At 43.7% G+C, this 26,563-nt stretch overlaps 2 protein-coding genes across 5 annotated transcripts; both read right to left on the bottom strand.

Annotated features, from left to right (window-relative positions):
• Nucleotides 1-337: 337 nt before the first annotated feature.
• Nucleotides 338-1,539, bottom strand: TEX53 (testis expressed 53). Of its 2 annotated transcripts, none has more exons than XR_004443595.1 (2): nucleotides 1,388-1,484; nucleotides 338-640 (listed from the first exon to the last, which is right to left on the bottom strand). XR_004443595.1 is itself a non-coding variant. In XM_033237686.1 (2 exons), exons 1-2 carry the CDS (start codon nucleotides 1,494-1,496, stop codon nucleotides 562-564), a joined length of 213 nt encoding a protein of 70 aa, XP_033093577.1. In that variant the 5' UTR covers nucleotides 1,497-1,539; the 3' UTR covers nucleotides 338-561. The 2 variants fall into 2 exon arrangements, 1 of the variants encoding a protein (XP_033093577.1); XM_033237686.1 differs by having other exon boundaries at nucleotides 338-665; nucleotides 1,388-1,539.
• Nucleotides 1,540-9,888: 8,349 nt separating this feature from the next.
• TEX48 (testis expressed 48) lies at nucleotides 9,889-25,726 on the bottom strand. 3 transcript variants are annotated; one of them, XR_004443591.1, is made up of 6 exons: nucleotides 25,565-25,726; nucleotides 24,681-25,393; nucleotides 15,305-15,412; nucleotides 14,953-15,029; nucleotides 11,754-11,885; nucleotides 9,889-10,302 (listed from the first exon to the last, which is right to left on the bottom strand). XR_004443591.1 is itself a non-coding variant. In XM_033237671.1 (5 exons), the coding sequence occupies exons 2-5, from the start codon at nucleotides 15,306-15,308 to the stop codon at nucleotides 10,199-10,201; spliced, it is 363 nt and encodes a 120-aa protein (XP_033093562.1). In that variant the 5' UTR covers nucleotides 15,309-15,412; nucleotides 25,565-25,726; the 3' UTR covers nucleotides 9,991-10,198. The 3 variants fall into 3 exon arrangements, 1 of the variants encoding a protein (XP_033093562.1); XR_004443590.1 differs by lacking the exon at nucleotides 24,681-25,393 and having other exon boundaries at nucleotides 9,938-10,302; XM_033237671.1 differs by lacking the exon at nucleotides 24,681-25,393 and having other exon boundaries at nucleotides 9,991-10,302; nucleotides 14,953-15,075.
• Nucleotides 25,727-26,563: the final 837 nt, after the last annotated feature.

Below are 26,563 nucleotides of genomic sequence, written 5' to 3'. Positions count from 1 at the left end.
GTTGCATAACTCAGGGCTGCTGTTTGCAGAGTTTTTCACAACCTGCCCTGCTGTTCCCTGTGGCCCTGAGCATCAAATGGAGTCGCATAGTAGGTGAGCAGAATTGTGCCCTCAAGCTCTGGACATTTATGACAGCGGCCTGTTATGTAAACTGGCCTCTCCTAATAGAGCACTTCCTTGTTAGGTTGGTTAGGAGTGACTGAAAAAAAATGTGTTAATGTGTTAAAATGATAAAACCACATTTCTTTCCAAGAGGTGCCAGGGTCTAATTGCTCCACATTCTTGGGAATCCCAGAGGTAGGGCTGGCAAAGGGGGAAGGAGGAGAGACACTTCCTCTGATGTGACCAAGGACTTTAATGGGAGGCAGCTCCCCCATTGGTGGCTTTTTCAGAAGCTGGAGTGACTCTTGGTGGTGGCACAGGGATGGCTCAGACGTCTTCTCCTCCTGCAGGGGAGTTTCTGAATCAGTCTTCATGACTCCTGCCCACCACCCTCTTCCTCATGGAAGCGCAGCAGCCGTGCAGCCTCAGGGACCACGTGGGTGCCGCCGACTAGAATGCTCATGGCCTCCTAAGGGGGCACGCCTTGAGCATCATGCGTTTGTCATGCGGGAGGCGTGGATGTCTGTTTGGTGCAGCACTGTGGAGAGAATTTGTGTTCAGATCTGAAAGGATAGAGGAATAAACTTATCCTGGGTAAAGGCTTTGAGTGATATGTGAATAACCTGTCTTGGCCATACTCCACTCAGAGACTCCTCAGATCATTCATGGCTTTAAAAATAAAAGTTTGCTTGTATGAGCTAAGAATGATCTCAAGCTGGGTAAAGCAATGGAGATTTTAGAGTTTACTCATTACCTCAGCATGGCCCAGCTGATCCTAATACACATCCACAGATATCATTTGCTGAATGTCTTCTTTGTATGTGGCCATATGCATTCGCTTACACACAGTGTCTCCCTTCATCCTCTAACAGCCTGCACAGTGGACGATATATTATCGTTATCCTCATTTTGGAGAGAAGGATGCTGTGCTTAGAGAGGGAGGGTCGGCGACATGCCCAAACTCAGTAAGCAGCCGAGGCAGAGTTTAAACTACCATCTAATAAAATACCACAAACTCAGTGAGAAATTAAATAAATCAATAAACTACTATGGAGGACTAAAGCCAGTGATTTCAACGAATCTAATCTACTACGTAATAACTAATCTCTAATAACTGATAGAGTCTTTAGGTTGTGTTGTTACAGGTTTGAGTACGCCCTTTCCAAACTCCCAGAAGGCTGAAAGAAACCTAAGCATGTCCCAGCAGGAGGTGGCTGGGGAGGCCGAGGCACAGAGAATCATCAGATGTTCCTGACACTATCACACACCCACGCCTGGAACCTACTAGAGGACCGTGGATGATGCTGTTGGAACATTCTTGGATTGTGGAAGCCAGCGGTGGTAGAAGACCCCTCGCTGGCCTTGCGGCAACAACAGAAGATCTTGGACCCCATGTTTTGGTGGGTGGTGGGAGGAGGAAAGGGCACTGGGGCTCCTGACTCTGCAGCTCCAATCCCAGAAACCCATTGTTATTTAAGCACTGGGTCATAGTGGGCCCTCCCCTTTCTCTGACCTGCTGTAGCTCCCTGTGGCCAGCAGTTCCAGGCCCACCTGCCTGGGCCCACCACTCTGAGGGTCAGTCTTTCCTCAAGTGTGCACATTTTTCCTACCTGTGGAAAGGACTTGGAGCCCCCACTCTGCCAGTCTTTACCTGTAGCATCGCCTTCTTGAACCGCAGATGTTGGAGGTCCGGCACAGTTCTCTGGGCAGCGTCGTTTTCTAGATGAACTTAAGACTGTAGCTGAAAAACGTGAATCTCTTCTTTGCCAGGTCCTATAGCAGCAGAACCCCAGGAGATGCGGCAGCCCACACAGACAAGCTCGTGTTTAAGAGCCAGATTTGCCTTCTCTCTAGGTGTATGTGTGCTCTTGGGTGGGTTCTGTAATCTCTTCGTGCCTCGCTTTATTTTATTTGTTTATTTTTTGAGACAGAGTCTTGCTTTGTAGCCCAGGCAGGAGCGAAGTGGCGTAATCATAGCTCACTGCAACCTTGAACTCCTAGGCTCAGGTGATCCTCCTACCTCAGCTTCCTGAGTAGCTGGGACTCCAGATGTGTGACACCAAACCTGGCTTTTTTTTTACTTTTTGTAGAGACGGGATCTCACTATTCTTCCCAAGCTGGTCTTAAACTCTTGGCCTCAAGTGGTTCTCCTGCCTCGGTCTCCCAAAGTGCTGAAATTACAGGCATGAGTCAATTTGCCCAGCCACTGGCCTCCCTTTCTTATGTGGAAAATGGGAACAGTAATACCACCTTGGAGTGATGAGTGTTTAATTGTCTGTAAACTGGCCGCTCTGATGGGAGGTGCCTCAAAATGCTTTCTGTGCTCGTTGTCTTCCCATATGGCTTGTTGGCTCCGTTATTCTAGCTGGGCCCAGATCGCATGGGAGCATGAAGATGCAGCCCAGCTTCGCTGGTCCCAGCCCTGGCACTACCACTAACTTGCTGTGTGGCTTTGGGCCAGCCTATGCTGAGGTCCCCCGCATCTGCCACAGGAAGTCAGTGGGCTGCATCATCCATCTTTCCAAGGATTCTCCCAGCTCTGATGACCCAAGGTTGTAAGTCTATCTTATTCCCAACCTCCTTTCTCTTTTCCAGGCTTTGGCCATCTGCTCTTGCTCCTCTTTCTCTGTGGCCAAAGCCCCACTTTGGAAATTTCCATCATCAGTGGTTGTGTGTCAATCACAGCACACTGGGTTCACTCCATGGCCTCATCCTTGGGCAGTGGCTTCCCACCTGTCCAGTGTTCCTCTCCAGCCTCAGTCACCAGCATCTCTTACTTGGATTATTGCAACGGCTCCAAAGCATCAGCATTAAGCATCAACACAGATGAATCCTCCTCCTACAGACATTAGATCATGTCACACCTCTGCCCAGAACCTCCCAGTGGCTTCCAGTATCATGCAGAGTAAAAGAAAAGTCCTTCCCTGGGCCTGTCTTGAAAACACTCATAATCTAACCATTTATCCACCTGTCCCTCACTGTCTACTGATACTTTACCGTTCATCCCTTTCCTGCCACACCAAACACACTGCTCTTTGCGTTTGCTCCACCTTCTGCTGGAATGCTCTTCCCCTAGAGATCCACAAGATTCATTCTCTCACTTCTTTCAAACCTTTGCTTAGAGAACACTTTATCTTTTTTTTTTTTTTTTGAGATGGAGTATCACTCTATTGCCCAGGCTGGAGGGCAGTGAGGTGATCTCAGCTCACTGCAAACTCCGCCTTCGGGGTTCAAGCGATTCTCATTCCTTGGCCTCCTGAGTAGCTTGGATTACAGGCACGCACTACCATGCCCGGCTAATTTTTGTGTGTTTAGTAGAGACGGGGTTTCACCATGTTAGCCAGGCTGGTCTTGAACTCCTGACCTCAGGAAATCTGCCTGCCTCGGCCTCCCAAGGTGCAAAGATTATAGGCGTGAGCCACCACACGCGACTATGAACACTTTTTCTAGTGAGGCCTTCTCTGGCCCATTTACTCTATTTAATTCTCTCCATTTATTCCCTCTGTTTAAGCTTCCTCCCCACTCCCAGCACTCTCTATTTCCCTTCCCCACCTCATGCTTCTCTGCAGCCCTTGTCATGTTCAGAAGTAGCCTAGAATTTATTTATGTTCTCGTACTCACTTTCCCATTAGTAAAGCCAGGAAGGCAGGGAGTCTCCTGTGTTCGCTGCTAAGTCCCCAGTGCAGGGTGTAGGACAGGTAGTTAACAGCATTTGTGGCATGGTTGGATGAACCTGTATGTATCTCACTTTGGTTCAGGGTCCAAGCAGGTGCTGTCACCAGGGAGCAGCAAGGAATGTCACAACCAGCAGGACACCACCTGCCTCACCCACCTGCCAAGTTGATTGATGGCTTTATGGATGACTTATAGGGTTGCTTTTGGCTGCCTGCTGGTGGGACCACCTCTCTTCCCCACCCTTTTCATTCCAAACTTGCTTTTCCTCCTCTCATGTTTCCTATTTTGGGGACAGGTACCACTATTCATTTTGTGTCTGCAGCTAGAAATGGGGCACCCCTTACCTCCTGTCTGTTCACATTCATCAAGGCCTTTTGAATCTATCCCATAAATATCTCCATTGTCGGCCACCCTCCATTCCCATTGCCCTCACCACTAGCGCCTCCTGTCTTTGGATCTTGACCACTGCTTTCCCACTAGCCTCTCTGGTGGCTCATCTGCAACCAGAAGATCTGTCCCTGGTGCCAATCCTGTTAGGTCACTCCTCCTCTGCCTTAAACCCTCAGTGGCTCCCCTGTTCTGCTGTTCAAACTTGTCTGAGGAGCTGCCCCTGTCGACTTTGCCAGCTCCACTGGTTCCAACTCAGTCACTACTCTTCGGCCATAGGAGCTGCTGGCTGTGCTCCAGACTTTCTCTTACTGTTCCATCCCTGTGCCTCTGCACAAGCTGCAACATGCACAGCTCAGGTGTCACCTCCTCAAGAAGCTCAATCCTTCACCCCATTCTCCCTTCCATGAACAGACTTTTTTTTTTTTTTTTTTAATCTCAGAAAGTTATGGAAATAGAAATAGCCATGATGTCAAGAACACTGACATTCATTGAGCATTTGGGCAGGTCCTTTGACATCTCTGAGCTCATTTCATTTTCCTCTCCACCTTGCAAAGAAGGGACTTTGTCTGATTTTCCAGGTGGAGGGAATTGAGCCTAAGAAAGGTGACTTGCTCAGGTGTGGCAGCCAACAGGAACAGCTGGGATTTTAATGTAGTTTTATCTGAAGCCAGAGTTTATTCTGTCTATACAATTCCAGAATGAGATGTCCAGAACCACCTTGACCTCCAAGAGTTGATGGTAAGTGGTTTTTAAATGGAAAGATTCCATCTGAAGCCTGGCAGAACAGCATAACAGTTAAGAGCACACTCCTTTTTAACTTAGATGGACTTCACTTCCTAATTCCTGTTGCATCTTGCTGTGTAATTTCGGGCCACTTAGCCTCCTTGAACCTCAGTTTTCCAGTCTGTACAATGGTATGGTGAAAGCTACCCGCAGAATGCCGTTGTACCGATTTGGTGACATAAAGATATCAAGTGCTTTGCAGGGTATCCGGCACATAGCAAGCGTTTAATGTCACTGAGATGCTGGCTGGGACGGAGTGGGGTTTCGTGTTTCTTGCATTACCAATGCCCGCCTCTAGAGGGAAGCAGGAGCCAAAGAAAAGGGCCCTTGGGCTGTCCCCAGTGGATTGTGAGTTTTGGTTCTCTAGGGACCCCACAGCACTTTGATCAGAGTAAGAAAAGATCAATGAGGGCAAACAGGAAGTCGTCTGGAGCTAGGGGAGCCCTTAGGAGTCTTTCAGCACAGGTAGGGAGACTGGGACCCAGAGACAGAGAAACAGTGGGGTCAAGGCAAATAAGGGGTGCTTCTTGTAACAAAGTGAATAGGTGTCCTGGAGTGTTGGGGGCATTTTCTATTTTAGTACAGAATTACCCTTAGGTCTAACCTATGAGCCTCACTCACCTGCAGCTGGCAGAGTGGACAGGAGGCTGGCAGTGATGTCACAGTGTGGGGCAACCAGAGAATGTTGGAGACAGTGAGGTTTGGACTGAACCACAAAGGGAGGAGGGAGGACATATGCTGAGCCCCTTTCCAGGGGTCCATCCCTTTGTCCACCATGCCATAATGTCCACTGTGCCTATCAGGTCGGATGGAGTGGTTCTGCCTCACTTGTCTCTTACCCCTTTTGGATTAGTAGACAGCTAGGCGTGTTCTTCTGGGGCTGCTAGAGGAAGACACAGCAAGCCCCACTGTGAAAACACATTTCTAAGCCCCTGCTAGTGTCTTATCTGCTATGTTTTCATTGGCCAACCAAGTCACATGACAATTTAGTCCCTTCTTACCAGGAAGATGTTGTTGGTGAATTTCTGACTGCTGCTGCCTCCTCTCCTGTCCTGGCCTCTGTGCTGTTGTGGCAGAAACCTGCCCCAGAGTGGGCTGCAGATTCTCCCAATGTGATTACATGGGGCCCACCCAGGTAACTGTGGATTATCTCAAGGTCACCGATTAGCAACCTTAATTGTATCTTCAACTTTAATGTTTTGCAGGGGTCATTATTCTGTCTACCACAGTGTTTAAACACTTGTATCAAGAAAATAAAAGAATGAAATAATTTCCCAATTCTAAAAGCTGGAAAAACAACAACAAAGTAACCAAACGTTTAAAAGCAGAATTTACTAGAATGTTAAAAAGCAGATCTAATTAATTGAAATCTTTTTTTGAAAACAATTAACAAAATAGAAATACTATGTAGCTTAATCAGGAAAAAAAGGAGAAAGCGCAAGTATATAAAATTAGAAAGAATGAGGGGGAAATAATTGTTGAAACAAAAGAAATTTTAAAAATCTTGAGAGTCCATAACATACTTTTGTTTTAAAAAGTTTGAGAAACTAGGAAGTAGATAATTTTCTGGGAAAATACAGTTTATTAAATTGACTGCATTAAAGATAGAAACTATCAATTTCTGTAGAAGAAATTTATTAAGGAATTACCCTCCCCCAAATAGGCAACAGGTCTAGAGAGTTTCACAAGGAGAGTTTCACCAAGCTTTGAAAGACCAGTTACAGTACTACATAAATTGTTCTAGAGCATTTAAAGTAAAACTTCCAAATTCTTTTTGTGAAGCAAATGTATATTGATAACCACATCTGATAGGGATAATACAAAAAGAAAATTACAAGGCAATGTCACCTACCAATACTGATACAAAAATACTTAATAAAATATTAGCGAACAGAATCCAACCTCATAGTATGAGGATAATAAATCATGGTTGGGTGAAATTTATCTGTGGAATGGAAGTTTGATTCAATATGAGTAAAGAAATTATGTGCCTTTTTTCTTATAGATGCGGGGAAAAAAAGAGGGAGTTGATGGCTATTATATTAATATGATAAAATGGCACTCTCTCTTTATCTCTACCTCTAAGCCTTTGCCCTAAACTCAACTTCTTCCTTAATGTGCAAATACTGGAGCTATTTAAAATCAGGAACAAAGCACAGATATCTACTAACTTTAACATTGTACCGGTGGCATTAACCATCGCAATTAGACAAGGTAAATCAGACACATAAAAATTAGAAGAAGAATTTGAAAGTATTTCTCCTTGCAGATGACATAATGGTATTACTGGTAAACCATTGGAAAGCAGAAAGAAAACTACTCAAACAATGAAAGAATTCAGAAGGGAAGCAAGGCATACAATTAGCATACTGAACTCAATAGTGTTATTATACACAAGCAATAACTACAACAATAGTGAGAGAGAAAACTCCATTTACGATAGCAACAAAAGATAAAATACTTAGGAATAAAGTTAATAAGAAATTTGCAAAATTAATATAAAGAACACTTGAAAATAGTCCTGAAAGCCAACAAAGTAGGTTTGAACAAATGAAAAGCCATTGGTTGGTGGTTAGGAAGAATCAATGTTACAGATGTGTCAGTTCTTCCTGATTTATAATTTTCCCTAAGTTAATCTATAAATTTAGCACAATCATGGTGAAAATAACATCAAGATTTTTTCTGACACTAGACAAATTGATCCTAACATTTACATGAAAATACAAGCAAGAATAAAACAGGCGGACTCCCCAGTGGAGTAGAATAGAAAGTTCAGAAAGAGACAAAAATATATATGAAAATTTAGTATATGATAAAGGTGTCATCTCAGTTGGATGATTGGACCAAAGATATTCTCCTTAATAAATATGCTGAAATGACTAAGTAATCATTAGGAGAAAGTGTAAAGTTAGATCCATACTTCCTAAATACGTAATAATAAATGCCAAATGGAACAGGTTATAATTCTAATATATAATGCTATATAAGCAAATGAAGAAGTGTGGGTGAATTCCTCTAGAAACTGGATGTAGGAAAAGGCTTTCTAATGATAACCCAAAGTCCAGATTCAATGAAACATTAATAAACTTGACTTTGAGGAGCTCGTATTTCTAGTATATAAAGAGTACTCAAAAATTAATGGGAAAAATAAAAAAGAGTGGAAGACATAAACAGGTAATTAATAAAAACATATAAAAATGACCCTTAAACATATGAATAGATGTTAGTCTTCACTCATGGTAAGAGAAATGCAAGTTAAAACCAAAATGAGATACCATTTCTCACCTGTAGGATTGGGAGAGGCTAAACAGTTGCTGAGGGCGTGGGGAAACACGTATCTCAGATATCGTATACTCTTATAGAAGAGAGCTTGGCAGCATCTAACAAAACTGTGTATGTTTATTCATTTGGCTAAAAAGTTCATGCTTAAAAATTAACCCTAAAGGTACACTGTATTAATCTGTTCTCATGTGTTATTAAAGATATACCTTGGCCTGGCACAGTGGCTCACGCCTGTAATCACACACTTTGCGAGGTTGAGGAGGGCGGATCACTTGAGGTCAGGAGTTCGAGACCAGCCTAGCCAACATGGTGAAACCCCGTCTCTACTAAAAATACAAAAATTAGCCGGGCGTGGTGGCGGGCGCCTGTAATCCCAGCTACTCGGGAGGATTGAACTCCTGAGTTCACTCACTTGAACTCAGGAAGTGGAGGCTGCAGTGAGCTAAGGTGGTACAAATGGGGAAAATGTAAATTAAACAATTGGTGACTTTGGGTAAAAGGTAAATGGGAATTTCTCTGTATTATTTTTGCAACATTTCTGTAAATTTGAAATTATTTCAAAAGGTATCCAAAAAGCTAAAGTTTTTTCTCCTTCCTCTTCTCTTTTTTCTTTCTTTCTATTTCTTCCTTTCTTTTTCTTTCTCTCTCTCTCTCTCTTTCTTTCTTTCTATTTCTTCCTTTCTTTTTCTTCTTTCTTTCTTTCTTTCTTTCTTTTCTTTTCTTTTCTTTCTTTCTTTCCTTCTTTCTTTCTTTTATTTCTTCCTTTCTTCCTTTCTTTTTCTTTTTTTCTTTCCCTCCCTCCCTCCCTTCCTTCCTTCCTTCCTTCTTTCTTTCTTTTTTTCTTTTCTTTCTTTTTTTCTTTTCTTTCTTTTCTTTCTTTCTTTTTTTCTTTCCCTCCCTCCCTGTCTCTCTCTCCCCCTTCCTTCCTTCCTTCCTTCCTTCTGTCCTTCCTTCCTTCCTTCTGTCCGTCCTTCCTTCCTCCTTCTTTCTTTCTTTCTTTCTTTCTTTTCTTTCTTTCTTTCCCTCTCTCTTTCTCTCCTTTCTTTCTTCTTTCTTTCTCTCTCTTTCTTTTCTTTTCTTTCTATTTCTTCCTTCTTTCTTTCTTTCCCTCCCTCCCTGTCTCTCTCTCTCCCCCTTCCTTCCTTCCTTCCTTCCTTCTGTCCTTCCTTCCTTCCTTCTGTCCGTCCTTCCTTCCTTCCTTCCTTCTTTCTTTCTTTCTTTTCTTTTCTTTCTTTCCCTCTCTCTTTCTCTCCTTTCTTTTCTTTCTCTCTCTCTCTCTCTCCCCTTCTTCTTCCTTCCTTCCTTCCTTCCTTCCTTCTTCCTTTCTCTCTCTCTTCTCTCTCTCTCTTTCTTTCTCTCTTTCTTTCTTTTCTTTCTCCGAGCCTTGTTCTGTTACCCAGGCTGGAGTGCAGTGCTGAGATCTCAGCTCATTGCAACCTCTGTCTCCTGGGTTCAAGTGATTCTGCTGCCTCAGCCTCCCTAGTAGCTGAGATTACAGAAGCACGCCACTACACCTCACTGATTTTTGTATTTTTAGTAGACATGGAGTTCCACCGTGTTGACCAGGCTGGTCTTGAACTCCTGACCTCATGTGATCCACCTGCCTCGGCCTTTCAAAGTGTTGGGATTACAGGCGTGAGCCACTGTGCCCGGCCAATAGGCTAACTTTTTAAAGCTTAGTTAGATGTGACAATATATTTAAAAATAATAAGACATTATTTGGTAAGGGGGAAAGGAAAAGAGGAAGGACACATCCTCTGGTGCAATCAAGAACTTTAATTGGAGGCAGCTCTTCCCATGGGGGCTTTTTCAGGAGCTGGGGTGACTCTTGCTTGGTGGCCCAAGGATGGCTCAGATGTCTTCTCCTCCTTCAGGGGAGTTTCCGAATTCATCTTCATGACTCCTGTCCACCACCCTTCTCCTCATGGAGGCGCCCCAGCAGCTGTGCAGCCGCCGGCTAGAATGCTCAGGGCCTCCCAATGAGGCACGGCTGGAATGGCCAGCGCTCCTGGCAGTAGCGGTTTAAGTTTCTCTTGTAAAAATTTCTTTGGGAGGCATATGCACTCAGATCTGAAAGAAGAAAGGAAAACATTATGCTGGGTGAAGGCCTTTGAATAGGGCTTGGATGAACTGTTCTTGTTGTTTGTATCCATTGCTGATCATTCCTCAGATTCTTGAATCCCAAGGGACCCAAGGCAGCCCCTAGCTTAGGACTTGGAAGTCTTTTGTGATAGGAGGAGTTTCTTGCAGTGTGTTTTGCGTTGTGCTACGTTGGTGGCTTCAGTGACGGTAGGCTGTCTTGCAAAGCACAGTGACATAGAAGGTAGGAGACTTGGGCCCATTGTGGCTCTGACACTTACGTCATTCCCTAGCGCACTCGTGGGAAGTCCCTTTCCCTCTGTGAACCTCACCCCTTGGTGGGGTGGGAAGGGCAGAAGGAAGGAGAGGGTGAGGTAGTGGGGTTCCTACCTTCTCAAGCTTGATTCAAGCAGAGCTGTTCCTCTTTGGTCTTTTATAGAAATTGGACTCTGTGAAATGTTGTTTTCAAGGGGATTTCAAAATGACTGGGTTGGGTAATCCTTAGTTCTCAACAGGACTCCTGGGGTGGCTGTGAGTTATGTGAGACCACCTGGGCATAGAATTGCTGCCCAGCAATGTGGCTGCATTTCTTCTTCCTGGGCTGTGCCCCTGTCCCGGGATTGGGCATCTGTTCTTCCATGACCTGGAGGCATTTCACCCCCAGTTGAACTACATTTAATCCACAAGTGTTTTCTGGTATTGTTTACTTGCCATGCACCTGGCTGGATCTGGGGGCATAACAGGGAACAAAACTGATGTGGGCCCTGCCCTCCTGGCACTTACTGTCTAGTGGCCAAAGTAGACATCAACTAAGCATATGAAAAATACACGTATAAGATGATGCCGCCAGGTGCAGTGGTTACACCTGTAATCCCAGCACTTTGGGAGGCCAAGGTAGGTGGATCACTTGAGGTCAGGGGTTTGAGACCAGCCTGGCCAACATGGTGAAACCCTTTCTCTACTAAAAATACAAAAATTAGCCAGGCATGTTGGTGGGCACCTGTAATCTCAGCTACTCAGGAAGCTGAGACAGCAGAATCACTTGAATCTGGGGGGCGGAAGTTGCAGTGAGCTGAGAGTAGAGATTGCACCACTGTACTCAAGACTGGACAACAGAGGGAGACTCCATCTCAAAAAAAAAAAAAAAAAAAAGGAAAAAAAAAGATGATGCCACCAAGCTTTGAAAGGAAAGCATGGATGTGTGCCCATTCCCCCCAGACCTGCTCCTCTTCATCCTCTTCCTAGCTTGGAAGATAGTGGAGTCAGGTCTTAGACTCTAGGGTCTCCCCAGTGTGCTCTGGAATATGACTGGGGCTGCTTGATGGGAGCGATTCCATCTCCCCATCTCGCTTAGCTGAAATATCAATGGGGTCTGGTTATCAGGACCAGGCTCCCTGTCTAGGGGTTTCTGGTCAGTGTTAGGACCCCAATTTGGGACTCACCCTCAAACTCACTGCTGCTGGAGGAAGTGCTCTTTTTTGACTGGATCAGGGGTGTTCTCGAAGGCAAATGGGAGGCTGCGTTAATGCGCTTGGGATTTTGTCTGTCAAGCTCATCCTTCTGAAGCTGCAAATCTGGCAATGAGAATTCCACAGGGTCACGTGGGGAGGCTTAGGTGAGATCACGGAAGTGAAGGTGTTTTGTAGGCTCTGAAGCAGTGCATACAGACAAGTGGGGGTTACTATGGGGTGGGGGTGTACCTGAAACTACCACCTCCTGTCCTCTGAGGGCTTCCCCTCACAAGTAGGTGCTGAATTCAAAGTGTGTATTTTAAAATCATACATTATATTTGTATGTATTTATGGGCTACATACTAAATTTTGTTATGTGCATAGAATGTATAATGATCAATTCAGGGCAAAGTATGTATTCCTTTTAAGACATTAACTTTTTTCCATTTATAAATGTAGTGCATATGCTTTATAGAAAAGTTAGGAAATAATGAATAGTATAAAAGAGGAAAAAGTGACCCCAAACACCTCTTCCCCAAGTTATTATCACAGTTCCGGTCTTTTCCTATGCATATTTTACATAGTCCGTCATATCCTATGTATTATGGATGAATTTTACTTATTTATTATTTATTTTTTGAGACAAGGATCTGCTCTGTTGCCCAGACTGGAGTGCAGTGGTGTGATCATACCTCACTGTAACCTCAAACTCCTAGGCTCAAGCAATCTTCCTGCCTCAGCCTCCCAAGTAGCAAGGACTACAGGCATGTGTCACTGCGCTGAGCTAAATTTTAAATTTTTTTTGTAGAGAGCGGGAGTCTCACTATGTTGCCAGGCTGGTCTTGAACTCCTGGCCTCAAGTAATCTTTTAGCCTCAGCCTCGCAAAGTGCTAGGATCACAGATGTGAGCCACCTCACCCAGCCCTGCATTTGACTTTGTTTATATACATTATGGCATAAATATTTTTTTATGTCAATAATTTTAAAAAATGGTTGTACAATATTCTAGTTTTTGAATAATGTAAGATTTATTTAACCAAAGTTCTAATGTTGTTTTTTTTATTATTTATTTATTTATTTATTTTTTGAGGGAGTCTAACTCTGGTACCTAGGCTGGAGTACAGTGGTGCAATCATGACTTACTGCAGCCTCGACCTCCTGGGTTCAAGCGATCCTCCCACCTCAGCCTCCTGAGTAGCTGAAATGACAGGTGTGTGCCACCATACCTGGCTAATTTTTTTTTGAGACGGAGTTTCGCTCTTGTTGCCCAGACTGGAGTGCAATGGCGTGATCTCGGCTCACTGCAACCTCCACCTCCCGGGTTCAAGCAATTCTCCTGCCTCAGCCTCCTGAGTAACTGGGATTACAGACATGTGCCACCATGCCCAGCTAACTTTGTATTTTTAGTAGAGACGGGGTTTCTCCATGTTGGCTAGGCTGGTCTCAAACTCCCGGCCTCAGGTGATCCACCTACCTTGGCCTCCCAGAGTGCTGGGATTACAAACGTGAGCCACCGTGCCCAGTCTGGCTAATTTTTTATTATTTGTAGAGGTGGGATCTTCCCATGTTGCCCAGGCTGGTCTTGAACTTCTGGGCTCAAGTGATGTTCCTACCTCCCAAAGTGCTGGGATTATAGGTGTGAGCCACTGTGCCCAGCCCAAATTTTTCTACCATAAATATTGTTGCAATGAATATTGTTGTATATGAGACTTTGTCTTTATATACTTCTAGGTTTCTAGAAGAACAACAACAAATTTTGTCGACAGTCTGAGCTGTGTTCTGTGATAGACAGCTCTGTCATTTATTAGCTGCATACCTTAACTATTTGCTTAACCCCCGCCTGCCTCTTCATTCATATCTGCAAAATGGTATGTCCAATTTGAATACTAATGTCCACTTCTTCGAGTTATGGTGGGGATTAAATAATATCATTTTACTGTTAAAATGTGAAATATATGCTCTGAAACAGTAAGGGATTTATCTGATCACAGCTGGGTCCCCAGTGCCTAGACAGTGCTTTGCATATTATAGGTTCTCAGTAATTATCATCATCCTTCCCTTGGGAAAAGGCATTCATATTTTTAAGGTTCTTGATTTTTATTGTGACTCTACTTCCAGGGAAAGTATTTTAAAGACCCTCACATATGGATTTCTGTCAAAACAAATCATTGTACTATCCTGTCTCTCAATGGGAGTCTGCCAGGTTCCTGGCCATCTGTGCTCACCCCCTCCCACTTGTGTGAGTCCTAAATGTGGCTGATTTTGACAACAATGCTTCCTTTTTTTTTTTTCTGTCTGAAATAGTTGATTTTGATCCCTGATCTTCTCTGCTTGATCTCTTTTCCTGGATCTTCAAGAAGATTTTGATTACAAACTGAAGGCCAGGGTGTCTTCTCTGTCTCTCTCTCTTCCCTTGACATGGTAGCCTAGGAAGCCTCATGTTCCAGAGGCCCTGGCTAAAGATTAAAAAGGGGATGGCTGGTTTGTACTAGACTTTGTGTAAGCAAGAAATACATTTTTATTTTGTAAACCATTGAGATTTCAAGGCTTATTTGTTTTAGCAGCAAAACATACTCTATCCTGATCAATACCTATATATTGTTTCTGTATGTTGAGTGCCTACTCTGTGCCAGACCCTGAGCTAGATGCTTATTTATATTGCCTCATTTTACCCTCCCAATGATCCTGAAAAATAATGATGTATTATGAATAGCCCTATTTTACAGGTAAGGACAGTGAGGCTCAGGTAGGTCAAGAGACTTGCCCAACTTCTGTGGCAGAACTGAGATTTAAACTAGCATGTATTGCCCCCAAAACAGGGATCTTAACCCACTATTTTTATAGTCTTTAATCCAGTGTTTCTCAGACTATAATGTATATTCAAATTTACCTGGAGATCCTGTTAAAGTGCCAGTTCTGATTCAGTAGGTCTGGAGCAGGGTCTGAAAATGCATTTGTAACAAGCCCCCAAGTGATGCCAGTATTGCTGGTCTGTAGACTACACTTTAAGTACAAGAGTTTAAGCTCTCTTTTTTATTGGTTTGAGTACTTAGCTATCCAACACCCACCTCATTTTAAATTGGAATTATCACTCAAAAGATGAAGGCAGTTTGGGGGTATCCCAGCAGGCAGAGAGTGAGCAAACTGAGGTTTAGAGAGGCCACGCAGAGTGTCCTTATCTGATACCTACATTGGGTCGATGGCTTGTGCTCTTGGGTTTGACTGGGAACCTTGGAGTCATCGTTGGCATAGGGCTCCTGACAGTCCCTGCAGCATAAACAGAAGATCTTCGAGATCAGGTTTTGGTGGGCTGCTGTTGGAGGCAAAGGAATGAGGGGCATGGGTTCTGGAATCTGAATTCCAGATACCTATTGGAAATTGACTGTGGTGGCGGGGGGGGTATCATTGGGTCAGCCTCTCCCAGGGTATTAACATAATACTCCTCCCCTCTCCCAAATCTTCTGTAGCTTCCCATGGCCAGCAGATCCAGTCCCTTCCACCTAGGCCATTTTTTTTTTCCTATTCTGTACAAATTTTCTTACCCATGGAAAGGAGTTGAAATCTCTACTCTGCCAGCTTTGTCTGCAGGGGTGCCTTGTTGAATCAGCCAATCTTGAGTTTGAGCCCAATTCACTGGGCTGGGCTGTTTCCTAAGTAAACATAAGACTGTGGCTGAAAAATGCTAGTCCTTCACCTGTGTTCACACTCCAGATAGGATCTGATGACAGCAAAATCCCACCTCATGCAGACATGCACGTAAACATGCTCAGGTTTCAGATAGCTCTGTGTCCTACCCCATTAACAGGTGCATGTTCTTGGGTGGATTCTTTACCCTTTTTGAACTTCACTTTTATCATGTGAAAAATGAGAATAGCAGTGCCTACTTTGCAGAAGTAAAGAATCATATATATGAAAAGTAGCTCCTGTGGTGCTAGGTATACGATAAGTGCTCAGTCAATGGTCATTCCATTTTCCTCCCTTCTCTTCATGTGGCTTCCTGGCTTCAAATGATCCCAGCTGGTCCAGGTCCTATGGAAAGGAAGCATATGGACTCGTAGCTTTAAATTCTGGTTTTGCCACTAATTTGCTGGACAGCTTTGGGTAGGTCCATGCTTCTTTCTGTGTCTCAGGCTCCTCATCAGTAATAAGAAGTTAGGCTAGATGATCTCTTCAAGGATCTTTCTAGTTTTGAAGGTCCAGGATTATAAGGCCTTGCTTTAGTCCCAGATTCCTTTATTTGTGTATCAAGTTTTTCAGATCTCTGGATACATTCTGTTCTCACTCCCCTTCTTGTGGCAAAACCCCCCTTTAAAAGGAAATTCTGATCATGGTATTGGTTAGGTGTCCCTCACAATACCTCATTCACTTTGCTTTGTGAGTTTTGCCTTCATTATAGGCACTTGAGTCTCATTTTCTCTACTGCCATCCCCTGGCCGGAGCCACCATCATCTCTTGCCTGAATTACTGCAATAGTCTCCTAACTGGTCTCCTTATTTCTCTTGCCCTGGACTTCCTCCATAATTAATACAAAAGGTGGGGTAGTTCTGTTAAAATGTATCATGTCATCTTCAGCTCAAAACTTCCAAGGACAGGAAAAAATGGGAATAGTAGATGGAGAGATATAATATGGAAGGAAGAAATGGAAACTCAAATAGAATCAAATAGAAATTCTAGTTCTGTAAAAACCAGTATCTGAAGAAAATATGTATTGGGTAGGGTTAACCAGAGATTGGACAAAGCAAAAGCAATGATCAGTAAACCTGCAAAAAGGTCAAAAGAAATTATCCAAACTGAAGCAGAGAAAGCAAAAAAGATTTAAAAAGGATGAAGGGTACACCAGTGACCTTGCAGGATGCTACCAAGCTGTGTAACATACACGCGTTGCTGGACTCTCAGAAGGACCAAGGGCAGAAAAAATGTTTGAAGCAAAAGTGGCTGAAAATTTACCAAATTTGATAGAAAGCATCAACATAAGTACTCAGTGAGCACCAAACATGAAAAACAAAAAGAAAATCACACCTAGGCACATTTTAGTCAAATGGCCAAAAAGTAAACTGAAGAGCAGGCTCTTAAAACAACTGGAATAAATAAAGATGAAAAAAAGAACCTGTAAACCTTTCACTTCATATTCCATGAAAACATCCTTCAATAATTATGGCAAAATGAAGACATTATAAGATAAACAAAAATAGAGAGAATTTGTCTTTAGAAGACCCAGCCTGCAAAAAATGCTGAAAGATCAAAGGAAAATGATACCAGATGGAAATTCACATTACAGAAAGGGATGAATAGGATAAGAAATAGCAAATATGTGGGGGTAAATGCAAACTTTTTTTTTTTTTTGATACAAAGTTTTACTCTGTTACCCAGGCTGGAGTACAGTGGCGTGATCACAGCTCACGGCAGCCTCAAACTCCTGGGCTCAAGTGATCCTCCTGCTTCAGCCTCCCCAGTAGCTGGGACTACAGGAGTGCACCACCACACCTGGCTAATTTTTGTAGTTTTTATAGAGACAGGGTCTCCCTATGTAGCCCAGGCTGGTCTTGAACTCCTGGGCTCAAGTAATCCTCCCACGTTGGCCTCGAAAGGTGCTGGGATTATAGGAGTGAGTCAAAAAGATTTTTTTCTCTTAGTCTTTCTTTTCTTCAAAATTGTTCAGTGGTTTCGCATATTCCTCAGAAGAAAAACCAAAGTTCTCACTTGGGTCTTAAGATATTCTGTAATGTAATCATCCTTCTTCCCCCCTGTCCACTCACAACCCTCATCACCAACTCTGTCTTCAGTTCCTTCAGTTCCCCAATTCCATTTGCCCCCTTGCTGAGTTTTAAAACACAGCAAGCTCTCAACTCAACAATTTGTGCTTGTTTTACTCTCTGCCTGGAATTCAGTTCTCTTAGATAACAACATTCTGTCATTACCTTCAAGTGTTTGCTTCAATGTCACCTTTTCTAGTGAGACTTTCTCGGTTGTATTTAACATTATACCCCCTTGTCCAGCACCCCAAGACTTCCTAACTCTTCCTTTCTTCCTTGCTTACTTTTCAGATGTTTTCTTTCTTTCCCTCCCTCCCTCCCTCCCTCCCTCCATCCCTTCCTTCCTTCCTACCTTCTTCCCTTCTGTCTCTCTCTCAATCTCTCTCTCTTTTTTTTTTTTTTTTGAGACGGAGTCTCGTTCTGTCGCCCAGGCTGGAATGCCATGGCCAGATCTCAGCTCACTGCAAGCTCCGCCTCCCGGGTTCCCGCCATTCTCCTGCCTCAGCCTCCCGAGTAGCTGGGACTACAGGCGCCCGCCACCTTGCCCGGCTAGTTTTTTGTATTTTTTAGTAGAGACGGGGTTTCACCGTGTTAGCCAGGATGGTCTCGATCTCCTGACCTTGTGATCCGCCCATCTCGGCCTCCCAAAGTGCTGGGATTACAGGCTTGAGCCACCGCGCCCGGCCCTCTCTCTCTCTTTCTTGACACGGTCTAGCTGTATGCTCAGGCTGGAGTGCAGTAGCACAATCATGGTTCACTGCAGCCTTGAACTTCTAGGCTCCTCCTGCCTCAGCCTCCTGAGTAGCTGGGACTACAGGTGCATGCCACCATGCCCAGCAAATTCTTAATTTTTTTTTTTTTTAAGAGAAAGGGTCTCACTCTATTGCCCAGGCTGGTCTTGAAATCATGTGATCCTCCCATGTTGGCCTCCCAAAGTGTTGGGATTACATGTGTGAGTCACCGTGCCCAGCTTCATTTCCTAACACTTTACATAATTTGCTAAATTACTGTGCTTAAGGTCTGCTTCTCCCCACTAAATTAGAAGTCACATGAGGTCATGGATTTTAGCTGTTTGGTTTACTGTTCTATTCTCAGTGTCTAGAGCAGTACCTAGCGCAGTATGGAAAGTCAATAATTGTTTGTAGAATAAAAATTGAAGGTGTTTGTAGAATAAACTAGCATGTATTCTTGTCTTGAGTAAAAGCATTTGCAGGCCCTGGGGGCAGTAGAGAGGTGGGGTGTAGTTTTTGTGTCAGGAATATCACAAGCTGTAGGACACAGCTTACCCCATTCACATGCTAAGCTGACTCTGATGGTTTCATGAGTCAATTTTAGTTCTGCTCTCTGTTTACTGGTTGGGACTATTTTTCTTCCCCATCTGCTGCAAAGCATATCTATCTTCTTCCCATGTTTCCTATTTTATGGGGTGGTCCTATTATTCACGCTGTCTCTAGAGTCAGAAGCCTGCCAGCCTCCTGCTGTCTGCTCACGTTCATCAGTCTTTGAACTTTACTTTCCAAATATCTCTTCAGTCTGTCTGCCCAGTCAATCCTTTGCCATTTCCTTCACCATAGTGTAAGCCACCATCACTTCTCATGTGAACCACTGCTTAAACTTTTTCATTGGCTTGTTTGCCTCCACCTAAAGCTAGAGTTATCTGGTAGACATGTAAATCCTATCTCTCTTCTGCCCCAACAACCCTCCGCCCCACCAAGGGGGTCCCCAAGTCTGCAGGTCCAACTCCTTTTGTGATCACCACTGTTATTCTCTTCAGCCTCATCTTCTCTGGGTTGCACTCACCGCCCTACAGCCATAAGAGATGCTGTATAGGCAGCTCTCCCAATCACCTTTTACTAAATGGATCTGTTCACATCCTGTTCCCTCTGCCTGAGATGTTCTCACCTCAATCCTTCATTCATCAAACTCCAGGATTCAGCTCAGGGGCTACAGGAAGGCATGGGATGAGTTAGGAGTCCCTCCCTTGTGCTCCTACAGCACTCCCCTGCTGGCCCACCATGTTTTCCTGTATCACAGCCTGTTATTGTACAGTGACTGCCTAACTCATGGTAAATGCTCAATAAATACTTGCTGAAACATTGTCTTGTAACTGCCTATTGTTGACAGTCTGGATACTAGTTCATGAGCTTTTTCCTTTTTCTTTTTTTTTCTAGTTTTTTATTTTTTGAGACAGGGTCTCACTCTGACACCTGTGCAGGACTGTAGTGGCACCATCAGGGCTCATTCCAGCCTTAGCCTCCCAGGCTCAAGCGATTTCCCTGTCTCAGCCTCCTGGGTAGCTTGGAATACAGGCTCGCACTACCATGCCCGGTTATAGTCTGTTTTTTTGTTTTGTTTTGGTAGAGGTGGAATTTTGCCATATTGCCCAGGCTCATCTCGAATTCCTGGGCTCAAGCAATCTCCCTGCCTCAGCCTCCAAAAGTGCTGGGTTATAGGCTTGAGCCACTGAGCCCAGCCAAGTTTTTTTTTTTTTTTCTTCTGCATTTATTTAACATGTATTTACTGAAAACCTGCCATGTGCCAGGTACTGTTACGTGCTGGAGATATAGCAGTGAACAAGACACAAGATAGACAAATGTCCATGGAAACAGGGACAGTATTTTATTCACTTTTGTATCCTCAGCATTCAGCCCAGGGATGGGCAAAGAATAGGTACTTTATACATATTTGTTGAATAAACACATGAACCTTCTCTGACTGTTGGAAAAAAACTATGCCCAGCAGATCTCCTTTCTCCCTTCCACTAACTGATTTTTAACTTTCTGCACATAAGCTGTTCCCTATGGTTAGATACGATGCAGGCTAGACATGCACAGATATCCCCATTGTGTGGATTTTTTGGTCAAAGTGGGGGCACTCACTATGTCCATTTAGCCCCAATCTCCAATAGTCTTTTGGATCTGCTGCCAGGTGAGGTTTCTTTTTTTTCCCCTAGACTTAGTGTCATATCATGGGATTTTATTTTTTAAATGTGATTTGAGCTCTGATGTATTTTATTGAGCTCTCTTTAGTGGATTTATTTTGTTTTTCTATAATTTGTAAAGAAATAGAAATTTATATAGGCAGTTAGATCTTTTGTTTTGGCGATGCACCATTTAGCAAACATCCTTGCCATTAATCTGCTTCTTATTCTGCTACTTGCTTTAGTTTCCATTGTCTTCATCCACTTATAAAAATGCTTGCCTCATGGAGTTTGGCTTTGTTCCAGACTGCCTTGTGTATGTTGAATGTAGAAGGAAGCGCTTCATAAGAAAGGAATGGAAGCATAGCTCTGACAAGCCCCCACCATGAATCAGCCCTGAGTGGTTGGAGTTTTGTTGGAGTGGTAATTAATTTGTTTAGGGGAAATTGCTAAAACTTGGACTTGGGTCCCTCTAAACCTTTGTCAGCATGTGTTCTGTCTTGGTAAATCGTAAAAGAAGGTCACTTTTTTTTTTTTTTTAGCTTATATTTGGGAGTCAGTAATTTTCAGGTTGTTGATCATGTGGCCTCTTTTAGGCTCTGCTTGGCCAAGAAATTCAAGATGCTGTGCACAAGTATAAACTGTTTATCAATTGTAGTGTACTCTTTCCTGCTTGTCATGGTCTCATCTGCATTAAGGTTGTTGCCTCTTCCTGGAAAAACTCCATATATATACTCCCACTATAGGTACTCTCATGTATTTGTCTTAATAAATGGCAAAAATTCACTAGATGACTTAGGATTACTGTAGCCATGATGACAAAGTTTTGATGTCAAAAATCAGATTTAAGAGGAGCTCTAGAGAAGAGAGAAGACAAAAATGTCAAACATATAATAGAAGGCTTCTTTGTCTGGAATGCTCTGGCCTCAGAAAGAAAAAAAAAGAAAGACCTTACTCTCACTCAAACCTCTGACACCTACTTTCTTTGCTTCTCTCTTTCTCTCTCCACCCAACTTGATCCTTACTACCCACTTATACTCCTCTTATTCCTTCCCCTGGTTGCCCTAATAAATTTTTCAGGGAGCATTTTTCTGGAAAAGAACAATCACATTGCACAATACCCGCCTAAAACTTCTGCACTGAAGGTAGATCCAGAGAGGCTGAATTTAAACCAAGTAAGAGTTGAGTTGGGTAAAAATAGAATCTTCCCAAATTTCAGAACAAAAGAAAGTTTGTTTTCTATATCCTGTGGGATTCAGGATTCTGTTCATTACTAATTGTCTTGGACTATCATATTTGTACCAATTAGTTCATTTCATTGTTGACCTTCAGGCCAGGCACAGTGGCTCGCACCTGTAATCCCAGCACTCTGGGAGGCTGAGACAGGAAGATTGCTTGAGTTTTGGAGTTTGAGACCAGCCTGGACAACATACCTCATCTCTACTAAAAATCAAAATTTAGCTGGGCATGGTGGTGTGCACCTGCAGTTCCAGTTACTCAGAGGCTGAGGAGAGAGGATTGCTTGAACCTGAGAAATCAAGGCTTCAGTGAGCTATAATCATGCCACTGCATTCCAGTCTAGGCAACAGGAGATCTTGACTCAAAAATAAATAAATAAATAAAATTTTTGACCTTCAACGACAGGGAAAATGTTTAAGAGTAGCAGGATGAGAAAGGTCAGAAGATTCAAATAACCCATCTAAGCCTAATATTTTTAAAAATGGACTTGAGAGGGTAAGAAAAATAGGAAGTATGCCACATGAAACTATTTCAAAAGATTTTCTCTTAAGGGTAGATAGGGCAAAGATTCATTAATAACAAACAAAATGATGAATCAATAGGTGACTTAATAGACTTCAGGACACTTTCAAAGGACATTCTGGGGCAAAGAGTATAAGTAAAAGGAGCCCTTTCTTCTCTGTGCAAAAGCTCATATCTAAAATAGGGGATTTAGAAAAAAATCAATTGGAATGGGAAATTCCATTAGTGTAGATATCTTCATCATTTTCCAAGAGTCCTAAAATGTTAACTGGAAATCAAAATAATCTTATGGCCTGCTAGATAACACAACTGGCCCCTGAAATAAAGACAGGACCAAAATTCCCTCTGTTCCTTAAGAATTTGGAGTCTGTGGAGAACACTTGCACTTACTGTATGTAGAAAGGCCATTAGAATAACTAATGTTCCATGTCAGAAGGACAGCTGTCCGTATCTGTCTGCTGAGTCTTTCTAAGGAGACTTTTGCACTTAACACTTTCCTATCTTGCCTCTAAACTCCCAAGGGGCATTGTCTATAAATATAGATGAACTATACTGCTATAAATATAAGCTATACTGCTTGCTTGTTGATACGGTTTGTTTCTTATGTGGAGATCAGACTTTTCTATTCCAACTATGATTAAGACTAATTGTTCTGCATAATGAATATTTAGACCATTGCAGTGCATGATTCTCCAGCACCCACAGTGGACTATGCCTTCTTACACAGAATCTGAAGGGATGAAACCCTTGGGGTTTAGCTACTAGTACGTGAAACAGACTTCTGAGGATTCTGAGTTGAACAATTTAAAGTGCTTCCCCCCCCCCCCTCACCTTGACTGACATAGAAAATCATATAGCCCACATCCTAGGGTACACCTGACCAATTTAAAATCCTTAGCTCAAGTAATTATGGATCACAGAAACCTTCGGGTTTTATTTTAGCTGATTAGGGGAGTCTGCACCATTGCTAACACTCCCTGTTGTGCCTGGATTAATATCACAGGTGAGGTTAATCTATAGCTAAGCCCAAAGAAAAAGCAGTCTGGCTATCAAAGATAGATGGTCATGCCAGGGAAATCATGGGGCATGATTCCAGAGAGGCTTTCACATCCTTTTGAAAATACTTTTATCATTGTCCTTTTTCTTTTTTTTTTTTGAGAAGGAGTTTCACTCTTGTTGCCCAGGCTGGAGTGCAATGGTGTGATCTCGGGTCACTGCAACCTCTGTCTCCTGGGTTCAAGCGATTCTCCTACTTCAGCCTCCCGAGTAGCTGGGTTACAGGCATGCACCACCACACCCAGCTAATTTTGTATTTTTAGTAGAGACGGGGGTTTCTCCATGTTGGGTCAGGCTGGTTTCGAACTCCCAACCTCAGGTGAACTGCCAGCCTTGGCCTCCCAAAGTGCTGGGATTACAGGCGTGAGCCATTGCGCCTGGCCTTCATTATCATTGTCTTGCATCATTCAGGTTCTGTTGTCTAGAGAGCTGAATGCTTTTATGTAGCCTCTGGTTTGACAAATGGTGCAACAAATGATTCAAAGACAAAAATGAGAAAGAAATGAGGCAGACTGATACTCAAAATGAAAACCAGATATCTGTACATGGAAAAATGGAACTATGTTTTCAAGAAAAGCCAATGACAGTGGTGAAGATCTGGACAATCTTGGAGGGTCTTTCCTGCAGCTTTGGTTGAGGGAGGACCAGAAGGCAGAGAATGAGAATAAAAAAAGAAGCTCCCACATTCCTAGATGACGATGGATTGCCCTGTAACCACGGTAACAACAAATCCCCAGAACCTGTGTGATACCCATTTAATCTATTAATGAAACTCCCTTGGTAACCATTCTTTTTTTTTTTTTTTTGAGACGGAGTCTTGCTCTGTCACCCAGGCTGGAGTGCAGTGGCCAGATCTCAGCTCACTGCAAGCTCCGCCTCCCGGGTTTACGCCATTCTCCTGCCTCAGCCTCCCCAGTAGCTGGGACTACAGGCGCCCGCCACCTCGCCTGGCTAGTTTTTTGTATTTTTTAGTAGAGACGGGGTTTCATCGTGTTAGCCAGGATGGTCTCGATCTCCTGACCTTGTGATCCGCCCATCTCGGCCTCCCAAAGTGCTGGGATTACAGGCTTGAGCCACCGCGCCCGGCCCCTCGGTAACCATTCTAACAGACACATGCCAGTAGGTGCACTTCATAGCTAAAGGTCTACCATTCCCAAGCACTGCTGTCTCTGAAACACCACCAGTACGTGAACTCAACACCTCCCAAAGCCCCTTATGCATCACCCATGAGCTTTGTGCAGAGACTTTGCCATACAAGCGCAGTTCTCCCTTGTTTAACCAGAAATAAATTCAGTTTTTGTTTCATATAGTGAATGGAGGCATCTTCCACCAAAGCAGCTTATGGATATACAAGAAAATGTAGTTATTCAAATTCTCTTTTTCTCTTTTTAATACAAATGATAGCTTACTATACACCATGTTTTGCACCTTGATTTTTTTCAATTAAAAATAAACCTTGGAGATCATCCATATTATCAGTCAGCAGGGATTTGAAGTGTAGGTTTGTCGGCACCCTGTACTGATGCTCTCTCCACATGTTTACCAGACAATTTTGCAAGAAAGAGGGTAGTAGAACCACTTTCTCCTCTGAGTGTTGACGGCAGAGAGCTTTGAGCTCTTGAACCCTCTTCAGAAATGAAAAGGCTCTTAGGGACAGCAGTGTATCAGTTACAAGCACATTGTCTAGGGTTTAAATCTTGGAGATCTACTGTTAGCTAGGTAATTTAGAAGAATTTATGACCTCTTTGAATCTGTTTTCTGACTTGTAAAATGGGGATGATAATAATAGTATCTACAATAGAAGGTAGTTCTGAGGATTAAATAATGATGGAAAGTGCTTAGCACAGCTTTCTGGTGTGTTGTAAAGGCTTAATAAATACAAATGAAGGTTCTGATGCTGATGAATATGTAAGGCAGATGCCTAGGGGGTGGGTGGCACTTCTTGCACTACCAGTGACCCCCTCTAGAGGGAAGCAGGAACTAAAGAAGAGGGCCGTTGGGTTGTCCCCCAGTGGGCTAGGAACTTCAGGTCTCTAGTGACCCCATTGCACTTTGATCGGAAGAAAGATCAATGAGGTCAAACAGGAAGGCTTCTGGCGTTGCGGGCGGGGGCGAGGGAGGTCATTTAGCACAGGTGGAGACTGGGACCCAGAGAGAGAGAGAGAAACAGTGAGGTTAAAGCAAATGAGGGATGGGGATTGCTTCTTGGAGCAAAATTAATAGGTGTCCAGGAGTGGTGGGGACATTGTCCCTTTTGGTACAGAAAAACTATCACCTCCCGCCTTTTGGTCTAAACTGTGAGCCCCACTCACCTGCAGCTGGCAGAGTGGACAGAAGGCTGTCTGTGATGTCACAGAACTGGGGAACCAGGGAATGTTGGGGCTAGGGGGTTTGGACTGAACCACAACAGTGAGGAGGAGGGAGGAGTTCTGCTGACCACGATGCCATGCTGTCCATCCACCAGGCTGTTCACTGGGGCACAAGTCCTGGGGCCTCGGGAAGCACCTAGAGGATGGCCAGAAGGGGGCAGTACAGCACTGGACACTGTAAACCTGGGTGCCAGTCTGTCTCTGTCCACCCACTGGGTAGTAACCTTAGACAAAGGGACTTCACATTCTGCAATATGGGAATAATAATGTATTTCTTTTCTTTTTTGAGCTAGAATCTCACTTTGTCACCCAGGCTGGAGGGCAGTGGCCTAATCTTAGCTCACTGCAGCCTCTGCCTCCCGGTTTCAAGCGATTCTCATGCCTCAGCCTCCCAAATAGCTGGGACTACAGGCATGCGCCATCACGTCCAGTTATTTTTGTATTTTTAGTAGAGAAAGGGTCTCACCGTGTTGGCCAGGCTGATCTCAAACTCCTGACTTCAAGTGATCCCCCCTACCTTGACCTCCCAAAGTACTGGGACTATAGGTGTGGCCTTCCCCTGGCCAGGAATAATAATAATTATATGTCCTGTATGCATTTTTAAGTATTAAATGAAATCAGGTAAACATTTAACATAGTGCCTAGATGTAGTAAGCACTTTAAGAAAGGGTAGTTAGTGGCCGGGCGCGGTGGCTCACGCCTGTAATCCCAGCACTTTGGGAGGCCAAGGCGGGTGGATCACGAGGTCAGGAGATCGAGACTATCCTGGCTAATACGGTGAAACCCCGTCTCTACTAAAAATACAAAAAATTAGCCGGGCGTAGTGGCGGGCGCCTGTAGTCCCAGCTACTCGGGAGGCTGAGGCAGGAGAATGGTGTGAACCCGGGAGGCGGAGCTTGCAGTGAGCTGAGATCGTGCCACTGCACTCTAGCCTGGGCGACA

The sequence above is a fragment of the Trachypithecus francoisi genome, unplaced genomic scaffold (assembly GCF_009764315.1).
Source record: "Trachypithecus francoisi isolate TF-2019V2 unplaced genomic scaffold, Tfra_2.0 Lachesis_group16, whole genome shotgun sequence".
Lineage (NCBI taxonomy): Eukaryota > Metazoa > Chordata > Mammalia > Primates > Cercopithecidae > Trachypithecus > Trachypithecus francoisi.
Note: the sequence above shows the minus strand (reverse complement) of the source record. Positions and strands in the feature narration are given on the sequence as shown.

Excerpts from the sequence above, each read along its gene's own strand:
- TEX53 (XM_033237686.1), bottom strand. The coding sequence starts at position 1,496 with ATGGGGTCCAAGATCTTCTGTTGTTGCCGCAAGGCCAGCGAGGGGTCT. Across the intron at positions 666-1,387 it reads GCATCATCCACGGTCCTCTA|ATCTGAACACAAATTCTCTC; the intron begins GTAGGTTCCAGG and ends CTATCCTTTCAG.
- TEX48 (XM_033237671.1), bottom strand. Across the intron at positions 11,886-14,952 it reads GCACAAGCCATCGACCCAAT|ATTTGCAGCTTCAGAAGGAT; the intron begins GTAGGTATCAGA and ends TCTCATTGCCAG. Across the intron at positions 10,303-11,753 it reads CAGCAGCAGTGAGTTTGAGG|ATCTGAGTGCATATGCCTCC; the intron begins GTGAGTCCCAAA and ends TTCTTCTTTCAG.